This window comes from Protomyctophum bolini (genome assembly GCF_963924005.1).
Source record: "Protomyctophum bolini genome assembly, chromosome: 8".
NCBI lineage: Eukaryota > Metazoa > Chordata > Actinopteri > Myctophiformes > Myctophidae > Protomyctophum > Protomyctophum bolini.
The window spans coordinates 32922353-32935313 of NC_137869.1; the positions used below are offsets into that span (position 1 = coordinate 32922353).

General features: G+C 42.6%; 2 protein-coding genes across 3 annotated transcripts; one reads left to right on the forward strand and one right to left on the reverse strand.

Moving 5' to 3' along the window:
* Positions 1-568: 568 nt before the first annotated feature.
* henmt1 (HEN methyltransferase 1) lies at positions 569-5895 on the reverse strand (the record flags this gene model as incomplete). Its single annotated transcript, XM_080770523.1, has 8 exons — positions 569-675; positions 1678-1845; positions 2859-3006; positions 3324-3510; positions 3768-3950; positions 4263-4397; positions 4782-4894; positions 5806-5895. The coding sequence occupies 8 exons, from the start codon at positions 5893-5895 to the stop codon at positions 569-571; spliced, it is 1131 nt and encodes a 376-aa protein (XP_080626649.1).
* A 3636-nt stretch (positions 5896-9531) lies between these two features.
* On the forward strand, positions 9532-12339 carry LOC308319625 (MARVEL domain-containing protein 3). Of its 2 annotated transcripts, none has more exons than XM_080769731.1 (4): positions 9532-9785; positions 10068-10176; positions 10629-10729; positions 11401-12339. In XM_080769731.1, the coding sequence occupies exons 2-4, from the start codon at positions 10070-10072 to the stop codon at positions 12057-12059; spliced, it is 867 nt and encodes a 288-aa protein (XP_080625857.1). In that variant the 5' UTR covers positions 9532-9785; positions 10068-10069; the 3' UTR covers positions 12060-12339. The 2 variants fall into 2 exon arrangements, with proteins under 2 accessions (XP_080625857.1, XP_080625856.1); XM_080769730.1 differs by having other exon boundaries at positions 9535-9785; positions 10602-10729.
* Positions 12340-12961: the final 622 nt, after the last annotated feature.

The window sequence follows — 12961 nt, forward strand, 5'->3', positions numbered from 1 at the left end:
AACCATAAATTGACAACCTTTACATGACTTGTTTTAATAAGAACAGAAAAATAATAAATGACACTTGCTTTAGTAGAGCTCTATTGTCTAGTCAAGTGTACCATTTACAGTGATTCCTAGGAGTTGGATGCTTTTAAGACATTGTCAAGTGGGTCCTGTTTGGGGTTTTTTTAATCACTTTGTATGTTGGCTATTCAAATCCATAAGCTCATCCATGCTGCAAACTTGCATGTTATTTTTACATCTTTTCTGGGGTCCCTGGCATGAAACCTTTTCAGATGGCGGTCCGTGGCCGGATAAAAGTTTGAGAACCACTGTTTTAAGAGGCATGAGGAAGCAAATGGCAATACTGTGACGATCTCAGCCAGACAGTAACGAGCATATGGCCAGCCAAATTGAGTGGGAAGAAGGGTAATGGTTTTTCATGAGCAAGACGTGTGAGTTTGTAGATGGGCTATTTTCAGTGATGAGACTGGTATGGGTGGGCAAGGAGCAGACCTTGAACAGAGCCCCGGGGCACCCCTGTCAACTACAGGGTTTAACTTTTAAGTGGTTATCTCCCAGAAATTCAAAGCTCTGACTCCCAGTCATCCTCTTGGATGGCACTGAGGAAGTACTGTCCAGTCTCTGTACATCCAGTATCCTCCAAATCTTCATATTCAGCATCCTCCTGATCTAGGAACATAAACCAGAGGAATCAAATGAATTTAAACAAGACAATGTGTGGAATAATATTTGAAATATTAAATCATTCACACATTAACATTTACCACTAATATTAGCCTTGGAGGATTATAACCCAAACCCATATAAAATGGTAAATGGGTTATTTATATAGCGCCTTTATCCCAGGCGCTTTACAGAGATTGTGCAATCCATTCACACACACATTCATACATTGATGGCAGCGGAAACCATGCAAGGCACCAACCAGCACACCAGGAGCAATTAGGGGTTCAGTGTCTTGCTCAAGGACACTTCGAACTGGCAACCTTGCGGTTACCATCCGGCCACTCTACCCCTGAGCCACTATCATTGGTTCAATCCTCCTGGCTGGGTCACACCAAAGACTATACAAATGGGACCCAATGCCTCCCTGCTTGGCAATCAGCATCATGGGTTGAATTGGGGGTAAATCCTTGCAACATACCATCAATATCCAGGGGTGTACTTGTCTTTTACATCAAGCTGCCTCATGCTACACAGACGAGATGGGCTACTGCCCTATGGCTTGGCAACCCTTGGTTCCAAAGGCTACTTACTTTTAGGATTCTAGTGATTAGGCCTACATGTCCTGTTTATGTTGGCTATGGGTCAAAATATCCTTGTTAGGTTATTGTAGTAAATTCCATTATTTAACAATGTAAAGACTTCAGTAACAGTGATAATGCATGGATACCTACTGTATTCCCACTCATACTGTATATCCAATGATTCTTAACCACCTTTTGTGGATCAGGACCCAATGGAAAATCCCCACAGTGTATTTATAGAGCATGTTTATTTGTATGGCGGCTTGGATCAATGGAACTAACATCAGTATCACAATGAAAACAGTTATTTTCTTTGTTTTTCACATTGTTATTGTACCATATTAGTTGGGGAACAACTTGCAATATCCTCACCGCCCACCAGGGGGCCACAGGTTGAGAATCACTGTGTTAGTCAGTTTGGTACCTTGACGCTGGTCAGTGACGAGCACAGCAGTGGCATCCTGTGTCAGTGTGACTAGGGGGTGGTCCAGCAGGAGCTGTGTGAAGTGGCTGAGGGTTCCGCACAGGTCTTTGACCTTGGGACAACACGACCATAACTGGACCAGAGGAACAATCACATCATGCCTACCAGCTAAGCAAAAAACAAGGATTAAATGGGAGAGAAACAGATACACAGATAAGATATTTGTGGTGGGTTTTTTGGGGGGGGGGGTCTCGGAAACCATTGGTCCGATCGAATTGGCAGTGCACACCTCTGGGTCATATGGGGGACACAGAGTTTGCGGTCTTTCAGTTGGACAGCACCCAAAATATGCCCAGGAAACAGACAGAGACAAAAAACAGATAGATACAGAAGTCGGAAACACTACTTTGTGGGCTGATGGTGTGAACAGAGGCACAACTCTTTCTCATTGGCTCTAGCCTCTGGGCAACCTAGTGGCTAAAAATGTCAATTAATGTAACCTAACATTTCTTAGAAAACCGTATGAAAAGTAGCCGGCTGTGTGGACTCGATGTCTGTAGAAAAAGGACTATACTATACAGAGACATTGGAGATGGTGCCGCATGGAGGGGGGATGAGGGAGGGAAGAGGGGTGGGGAAAAAAGGAAAAGAAGAAAATCTTGGGAAATGCTCTTGTGTCGTTTTGTTGAAATGATGTATGTACTACAATGCACTTTCCAAATAAAACAAATATTATAAAAAAGAAAAGTAGCCGGCTGTTGAAATGCCAGACCCATGGCCGAGATTTGGAGGGAATTGGACAACTTGCCTGTTGCTGCATGCAAAGTGCACATCATAAATTGTCTGAATCTGTTTAAAGCTCTTTTTTTTACTGGTTTGGGTCACAACAGCCTAGACAAAATTTACAAAATGTGCAATAAGATTGCAGACACATCTAAATGAGCTCTCCAAAGTGTACAAAGTCATAACTACTAAGAAGGCCCCATATTCAGTATCTGGTCACAGACATAATCTACCAAGATGCACGACCAATAGGTTTAAGGACAGATTTATCCCCGCTGCCACTTGCCCTTTAAATAACAGTGTCATTCTATTTTTCCTGTGAGTATTGTTTGTGTGTTGATTGTTCATGGCTGTATTTACAGCTGCCAGTGCAACAAATTTCCACAAAAAAAGTTTACCTTGAACTTGAGAATCTTCATCCGCCTCTCTGGTCCTCTCCTCCATCCTCTCTCTCCTCAGTCGCTCAGTCCAGTACATCACCTCATTCACCACGACACCCTGTAAGATGTTGTTGTCACGGAGACTAGGATAGGCAACACTGTACAACTAATGACAAAGACATGGGATGGAAACAATTGCAGAAGATTAGAACCATATTCAAATATATTCTTAGGTCATCCCATCCGCAAATCTGTGATGACACAATGCAGCATTATAAATCGATATGTATGTATGTTAGTGTAATGCCATTTATTTGCTAAATGTAGTCGTGTAGTCTTCATGCTTCCTCTTATGACCCGTTAAGTATGTCTTCATAATCAAAGTTTGTTTTCTGTGTGTATATGCCTTGAAATGTCTTATCTATGAACTGTACAAGCTCTAAAAACATCAGTAACTGCAGGGAGATATATAAAATGACTCACCAGAGTGTATGAAAACACTTCATCTACATCACTGCTGGGCATGACACAGGCATTTTCTGTTTTACAGAGCCTCTGAAACACCCCGATCTGGGAGCAGAATCCAACATTTGTCGGCTTTCCTGGTGGTGCCTGTCCTACCCCTGTAAAGTACACCTCATAACCATACTCCTCACACACCTTCAGAGCCCTGAGGAAAGATAGAATTCCATTCTAAATCACTCTACATTTTCATTGACCAGCAGGGGTGTGGTTCACAAGGAGTTCAAGCCTTATTGCTCTTGAGTTACTTGGGCTTCCACAGGCTGGGAAATGCCCCACAAATTTGTAATAGTGTGGGTTTTGAGTCCAACAAATGCACTCTGGTGTACCACACATGTATAGTTCTCATCACTTTCTGCCAACGGTATCTGAAACGATAGAACTTTTAATAGAACAATAACAAACCAGGTCTGGAACTCGGCTCTGGTCCACTCAAACTTGTGGTCGTAGTGCCTGAAGCCTACCAGTCCTGGAAGTAGGGGATTGAACTCAGAGTTTGGGGTGGTGACAATCACAGACACTGGGGCCATAAAGCCAAACACCACCTCAGAGAAGAGCTCCACATCAGCCAGCTGGAGATGCTCTATGCTGGAAAAATAGAGAGATCGAGAGACATGACTTATGTTGTGCGTAAGTACGTTATATATGTTGAACTGTCACCCAAAAATAGCCACGGTCACACAACACAATATTACTTTGCAACTAAGTAACAATGCAACAACCCATTGTGAGATTGTGGATCGGCTATTTTCATCACATACTGTACTTGATGTAGTATCAACCAAATACTGCGGTCAACCAAAAAGTATTATTTCTTCCTGGAAATAAAAACATCTGGGTTTCCGAACCTAACCAAGTATAGGGTTTTTTTTGGGTAACATTGTATGAATGACCACTTACAGCTCTATGCTGGTCACTAGATCGAATCCTCTGAGGCGGCTATCTTTCTGTGTGACTGAGCCCTGGTACAGCTCAATGCTCAAAGGACGATCCCCTGGCTGGAGATAATCAGCTGGGAGGGGTGCCAGACTGCGCCTTAATTAAAAAAACAAAAACAATACATCTATAATCTCCCATTGCACCAAACAGCTACTTGCAGACAGGAAAGGAAGACATACATAGGCCTATAGTTCCTTATTTTCTGCATATTTAGTTGCAAAGTCCCAACGCGTGTCGGGAGCGACGGGTGATTTCCGCCTTTCGATCAACATCGACCGGTCGACATCGATCGACATCGACCGGTCGACATCGATATGGTTAGCAGGACCATATGTTGTCGATCCTGGCTGAAACGGGGAGCCAGTGTGTGCTATCCATCTCTAGTTTTTTCCCTTTACTCAGAGGGCACACTGTCCCAAGTTCCCAAACAGTCCAGAAAACAGAGGTGAAACATACGGTAAGTGTAAGTTACAACCTTACATTTTTTTCTTCATCACTTCGCCATTGATGTCTACTCCACTGAGAAGCTCAATTTCACGGTGGAATTTTAGCCTGTGTAGGAGTGTACAGTCGCAGCAGCCCAAATCCACCACCTATTGAGAGCACAAGCACATTTTATCATTATGATGATGATGATGTGTTCCTATAGGCCTGTCACAATGTTTACATAAATCGAAATAATCAGCTTTTTTGCTTTATTTCCCCCCCCATAATGTATTACATAAATAGCACATCTACAAGCTCACACCCAGATCGACTATTTCCACTCATTTTGAAACATTTAGAAAGTAGAGTACTATGAATGATTAAATATGTCAGTTTTTTACACTTTAAGAGACTATTCGGCAATTGTCATATCTGCCCTGTGCAAGTTGTTTACAAAGTAAGTCTAAATTAAGGCAAACAAGTGTAGACTAAAGGGCCCCGTTTTCATTCATATTTTCCAATGTTCAATGCCAAAAACACAATAAAAGTTAATCACAATAATCCTACTCGTCAAGTAGGCTAGGCCATATCTAGTTTAATTTCATGATAGTGACAGTGTTTCCTCCATACCTAGTACTGTAAATATGACCAGTAGCCAGGGCTAGGGAGTGTGTGTGTGTGTGTGTGTGTGTGTGTGTGTGTGTGTGTGTGCACTCCCCTCCCACGTCAAATCGGCCCCCTCCATCGAGACTTTTAAATCTCGCCTAAAGACCCACCTCTATACCTTGGCTTTTAATCCCGCTTGAGTTCCTTCGGTCCTTGTATATGTTTGTCTCACTGTGATGCTTTTCTGCTGTTTTTCTGTATTGTCTCATTTGTTTTCACTGTTTGTACTTTGTTTTCTAGCTGTTGTTTTTCTGTGTGGTACAGTGGTAGCTGTAGTGCATTTGTTTTTATTTTCTCCTGTACAGCACTTTGTAAACTCTTGAGTTTTGAAACGTGCTATATAAATAAAGTGGATTGGATTGGGTGTGTGTGTGTGTGTGTGTGTGTGTGTGTGTGTGTGTGTGTGTTACACCTTCTTGGTGTTGTTCCTTTTGATGAAGTCCACTACAAACTGGTGTCTCCGTTGGTGCAGCGGGGGGTTGAATATAGGTTTAGGTTCCATGTCGTATCTGGCAGTATAGTCGGTATAGTCACAACTTCACAAGGCTTTAATATGACTTATTTTTCATAATAAACATAGAGGTGTCCAAAAAACATCGGCTATCGTATTTTGACGCTATACTATAGTTAAGCATGTGAATTCTATTTTGCTGATTTGACACGTGGTTGTAAAGAGCCAATGAAATCTTTTAGATGATATGGCATATAGCTGATTCAAAGCTGCGCCTGCAAGCCTTGCAGCTTTGAATCATTGTGTGTGTGTGTGTATATGCCAAATTGCTTTTACCTTGCAGTGCAGGTTACAATATAGCTATTTATTTAAATACCGGTAGGCTACTATTTAAAAGGATTTGATACAAAACAAAATGTATACCAAAAAAGGTTAACAAGTCATTACCCTGTAGTCTGGGAGGCGAGTGCCCGTAGTGTCCACAGGTGTTGCCACAGGAGGGCGGTAGCCGGTAGTTTTCACAAGCCATGGTGCTGAAACAATTGCAAGCATTAGTTTTGCACAAAAAACACTCCTTTGCCTAAAAAGGCCTATAGCCGTCATCACAAATGTGATGAGGTCAGCACAAGTGGCTATGGCCGAATTGAGCCCAAGGAATATTTTCGTGCAAAACTAATGCTTGGAATGGATTCAGCATCATGAAAACCCCCTAGTTTGACATGTCACATGCTACTTAAAGTATAATGAAATTTGGATAATGGTACCCCAACTAGACACCTTTATGAACACATCTGTGCAGATTTGCCACAACTTGTGTCTGGGAGACTTATGGCCTGATGTGCAAATAAAACAATAGCAAATAGCAGCTATGCTGCGATTTAAATAGAATTCCAACATTAAGTATTGTGTGTGTTTTCATTCTATTTGTATTTTTTGAAGAATGTGAATACTATTCAGCTATCAAATTTTACAAATACTTTCGTAAGTTTTCCCTCTTGAAACTTTATTTTGTCAATTAAATTGTTTGTTCAATAACTTCTCACCTGTTTTTTATTTACAACAAAAGCTGTCTAGGCAGTTCACTGCCCATCTGATCAAGGTGCGAAATTACAATAGTACAACTGAGTAGATATATTTTATGTGACAGATATATGAAGCAGACATTGTTGCATATGGCCACATTAGTACATTTACTTGCATTTTTGACTAAAAAAGTATTCAGTCAATCAAGCCGTGAACCCAAATGATAAATGATCGTCACCTTGACTTCAGGATATAATCATAATTTAATGTTGCTTCTTAAGATCTGCTTGAAATACAAGATTCCTTGTAAGATTCCTTCCTCTTTCTTTTTGTTGTCCTCCATTCAGCTGCAGACCAGGCAATATGTTTATTTTATCCATACAGTATCAGGGCCTGCAACACTGAAGAAGCCATGTCCCCTAAATCTCTACCCACTGTACCCATGAAGGGCTTTCCCTGCATGCCATGCTACCAGCTACACGGAAGCCAAAACCACTCGAGGGTGGCAAATTCCTCCTCAGAGCCTTTTGCAACCCAGGACAACTGTAGGAAGAAAAAAGAGCCAGGGGTCATTAATCCCCACCTCCTGTCAGTCCTCCCCCAGCTTTAGGTGGTGCCAGTGGGATTTGCAAGGATGGATCACTTTACTCTGACAATGCATACAATATTGTGCAGGAGCACATAGCCTATGTAATGACTCCAACATCAACATTAAAATGTTGTCCTCAGTTGTGGGGGGGGGCATGTTGTTATAAAATGTTTTTGCTGTTATCTCAACCATTTTATCATATTCTCTGCAGAGACTGCATCATCAGCCACATATTTTACATGTTTGAATTTGGATTTATTCAGAAATTCAGGCATAATATTGCAGTGTCTCCAAAAACTCTCTTTATGTCAGATAAGTGACATCATTCAACATTTTAGAAATTGTAATTTTCCCCACTAATGTAATAACATCGTCAACAGTAATAAACTGTATTTTGTCTATATGATAACATAGAATAATACGTAGAGAAGTATTGGCTCTGTCAAATATATGGATAAGCTTGCCTTAAAGGGACACTTATTCACCCTTTTTGCATGTCAATGACATTTAGAAGATTTAGAACACTTTCCTGGGGGTCTTTATGTGTGAAATATGTGGTTTTAGATATTTTAGCAGTGAGCCGTGGGCACTGGGCTCACTTCCTTCCTGGACTTCCCATAATGCTTTAGTGCATGCACTGCTCCTCCTTGTAGATAGGGGTAGGGCTGTTTTACAGCCTGAGACAACATGTAGTCCAGGAAGTAAGTTCTTCTAAATCTTCTAAACGTCATATTTTTTGTGTCCCTTTAAAGTCACACAATGCAAAAGGTGTGACCACATTAGCCTAATCTTCAGTATTTCTTTCAGCTGGCTGAATGTGGCCCTTACGAAGCTGAAGGCCCTTGTATGCAGACCTTCTTAAGCCCGGTTGACCTGGTCAGACAGGCCCTCCTGGATTCAACCACATGGTTTGGCTTGTTAACAGCGGTGTGATTTTTGAATCTTCTACTAAAAATTTCTTAAAGGATGGTGACTGGACATTCTGTTGAATGACTCATCTGTACACGAGCACGATTGCACTACCGCTAAGTCAGTGTCACATGTTCTTAAGTTTAAACATAGAATATACATTTGCACAAACCACACTTGTGACCAGAAGGCATGTGAATTCCTGTTCCGTCCTTTGACTATATAGAAGTGTCTATTTGTATGTCTCTAAATGTTTTGATGAATTAAACAAGGTGAACCCTCTTGTAAACAAGTGTAATGCTTAATTGGGTCGTCCACTCACAGTTAACAGTCTTGTTAACTGTACTGTAATTCTGCAAACTGTTAATAAATATTTCAATCAATCAAAATCAATAAAGAAGTATGGAAAAACAGGACAGCAACAGACAAAAGCATAATGATGTCACTGAGATGCATAATGCACTACAGTACAAACTGTAGGCTAGACATACAGGTAGTTTCCTGATAGGAGTGTATGTGCAGAGAACACAAACACATGATCAACTTGATGACACATGGTGTGAGTAAGAACAGTTATTATTAAGCAGGCTGTACTGTACATGGGATGTCAGTCATATGTGGCACAGGCAGTGGCAGGCTGTCCACACCTCCCATCTGCAGGCGGCAGGCCTATCCATATAGCCCTGTCTGTCTTATGAATAACTGTACCATCCTATTATATAAAGCTACTGTAAAGCATTTATGAATAAACCACTGAGCTACTAGCTATAGCCTATTCACTCTCACTATCTGTGTTCTGTTCTCAGTCTGCCTATAGCTCAATTTAATTTGACACAGACAGACTAGTGGGCTGTGGAATTTTTATTCGTATCCCCCAATTGAGTGGGCCACTATTAATGTAATACAATACTTCTTTGCACAAACCAACACATTCACCCGCAAAGAGTAGGCCTAAATGCCATAAATGAAGGGGTTACGGGGGCTTGTTCATCCCAGCATTCCTGGGCGGGTAGATACACAGCTGTTCGTGTTTACTGTCAAACCACCCAAACAGTGGCTTCTTATAGCAGGGATGGGACTGGAACCGCAATCAGACAAAGCGACCAATTCAGTCGCGTTGGGCCGTTGGTCATTTCTTGAACATAGTCCAGAATCTGTTTCTCCGTGTAGAAAGAGCGTTTAGCCAACAACTTCTTAGGGAAGCCTACTGGACTGACCTAAAGAGATTCTTTGACTGAGCATTAAAATGAAAGTACTGCCCACCTGCTGCTACTTCCGTCGTATTTCCTGCCTCGGTGGGTGGAGTTGTTTGTCTACCTGCAGCGTAGGACCAAAGGTGTTTTTTGAAACAACTACTTCATCAAAATGCCATAATTGTTGGACTTATAACTGATTTGATTCCAGCAAGATCACATTGAAAGTAAGTTCTACTTGGTGGCTATTACATTTTCGATACATTACGTTATCTTAATTAAGCGGTAGATTGCTCACTAAATCGGTTCACTTCAGTAGAAACATCAACATGTTTTTACTTTTGAAAGGGATAGCTTGGCCTAAACCTGGTTGTGTTTTGTTTAGACAGGTGATATTTGTCGGTATCTTGCGCTGGTCAGATTTCGTGTCTGTGACTGTGAGGCGTTTAAATTAAAACGATCAAAAGTAGTTTGTCTCGTAACTATAGTGGCTGCATTTTCCGCAACAGGTATGAGCCACCCGCCCCGTACAAACCGGGACAGGAACCGAGAGAGAAACGGGGACAGACATCACCGGGACCCCGACCCACATGATGAGAGACATTCACCCAGTGACAGGTTGGCTGTTTTGTCATTATAATATGAATCATCATAGGTAACTGACATAGCTCTCGTCTATAGGAGTTCTCATTCTAACAAGATCTAGATAGCTGATAATAACGTGTGGGTACACGTTCTATACTGCTAACGTATTCCCCTTTTTCTAACTGTGTGTGTGTGTGTGTGTGTGTGTTTCCATAGATGTATATATCTGTATGTCTTTAAAAGTTTTACATTGAAAATGGAGGACCCTGATGTAAACTAGTGCTTTTTCTGATTATATCCTCTTAGCAGTTTTTGTATTGACCTGTACCTTCCTTGGAATGTAGTCACCGTATCCAATTTTCTAACTCATAGTCATTTATTAATCCGATTTCCTCCTCTCCATCTCAAGTTACTAAACCTAACCTTCACCCTGACTCTTTCAATTTGACACTCAACAGGTCTTCTTCTCGTCCCCCATACTACAGAGATTCCACACCACCACCACCTCGCAAACATGTACGGGATCGGGATGTCCAACGAGAAGAGCATCGTGAATCCAGCTGCAGTAACATATGCTCTAGGAGAGGTAGGCGGTTGGGCAGAAATATGTAGGGAGTAACTGGATGTAGGCTACTGTACTGTCTGGCAGCATGTATGCCTTAATGCCTAATTTGCATTTAGCTGAGATTCACAATGTAGAACGCATAATACGAAGAAAACATGATGCTCCTCTGATAAACATTGGATGGAGCTAAAATGAAAACTCCCCTGTTCTAAGCAGAATTCACACAGAGGTTCACACACACAGAGGTTTAGGTTTCCCTCCCAGTGATGCCTCCCGCCTTCCCCACTCCCTCCGTCAAGCAACTGGACAAACCGGTGTTCATGTGCTGTGTCACTTCAGGCAAGGTAGTAACATGACACTGAGTGGACCAGGGAGAGGGCCGATAACCTGCCATCGTAGATTGACAGACATACTAATCACATACTTTGACCATTGTCAAGCATAAAGGCTATTTTATACTTGGTTGCACAACAGAAAACAGCAGATCTATGAGCTCACAATGCATCATGCAATGTATTGTGAGCTTGTAGATCTATCCATTGTGTGAGAGACTCCACTTCGCAACTAATTGTAAATCAGGCATAATGAGACAAAAGCTTTTTTCTTTTGGTAGGTTAATGGAATCTTAGTTTGTGAGAGCTTCTTTTGTGTGTGTGTGTGTGTGTGTGTGTGTGTGTGTGTGTGTTCCGTAGGCATTGTGCTGATCTGCTCTGTGCTAACCAACGCACTGGTGCTGGTCTGCATAGTGGCAGCTCAGATGGTGACATCCGGTATGTCTGCCATGGGTGGGATGACTAGCTTCAACATCAACTCCAACTTCAACATGCAGGGCACAGAGTTACAGCAGGTTCGAGACCTGGACATGCAGTACAGCCAGATGAGGGCGCCAGGCATTTACGGAGGTATCTCCTTCAGCCTCACCTTCGGGGTGATGTCCCTCCTCTTCGTGGTGTCTGGCAACAAGCCGGCGCACATGCTGTCCTGGAAGATCCTGATCGGGGCGCTGGTGTTCCAGGCAGTGGGGGCGGTGGTGTATGTGGTGGCCGTCGGCCTGTACCTGCACTTCATCATCAAGGTCAATTCCACCGATGTGTGTCAGAAGCGCGAGAGGCTCTACGCACGCAACGGCTACACGTGGATGAATTGCGACGTGGGTGGGGCTGATGCCGGTGTGGCGTTGTTCGGCCTGATCACGACCATACTGTATACGGCTGGGACCGTGCTGACGTTCCAGACCATCCGTGGAGTGAAGCGCTACCGCGAGCAGGAGCAACAGCATGAGGCCCAGAGGCACCACGCTCGTTCCCACCCACAGAGAGCACCGCTGCAGGCAGCGACCAGCGCTGTGTGAAGGAGACAGGGGATTACAAACTCTTGGGACGGGTGGCTGTTTTGTAGTAACCTCCTGAATAATTTCCTGTGAATGCTGCCTATGATGAATGGTGTCCCGTCACTTGAGCTGTGTCGCAGCCAGGGACCTCTAATTAAATAGACTTTTCAAACTTGTATAATCGTACGAATGAACAAGGTTTTTAATCTGATGTTAACTTTTTTATGTCAAGTTTTTGATAATGCAATGTACTTTTTAAAACGTTTACCTGAACACAATGTATGCAAATAAACCTGAAATCATGCCACTCACTCCATTCAAACATGTTCTGTACCACTATGCCAAATGATACAGTACATCAAAATGGCCTGAAGGGGGCATCAGATCCCCACACATTTCCATCTCAACTCCATTCCTAAGCCCTGCTATTAGTCACCAGCTCTCCTCCTTTGAAAGGCTTTGTGCCAACTATGAGATCATGCCCTCTGTCACTCGACTGTCACAATGGCCCTAACACACACCACTAAGGTGATGTAAGGGTTGTCTGCTTGTGTGGTGCCATAATTACTCACAAAGAGCATTCTCAAGTTGTACATTTTGGTCTGATGTCATAATACACAACTTACACATAATGAAGGGTAATCATAACAGCACAGGCTTTGTAATATACAATCACTGGAGGAAGAGATGACCACATAATTAGTTTGCTAAATTAGCCGCCCATACTCTACAAGTTGTAAAGTGGGGCAGAAGTGGCTCAGTGGATAGAGCAGCCATCCGGGAATCAGAAGGTCCCCGGCTCAATCATTAGCTCCCCCAGGCTTTGTGCTGAAGTGTCCCATAGTAAGTCACTGCTCCTCTGTGTGCTGCTGCACTCACTTAGAGCAGCACACTTCTGGGTCAAAATGCAGAAAAGTAATTTC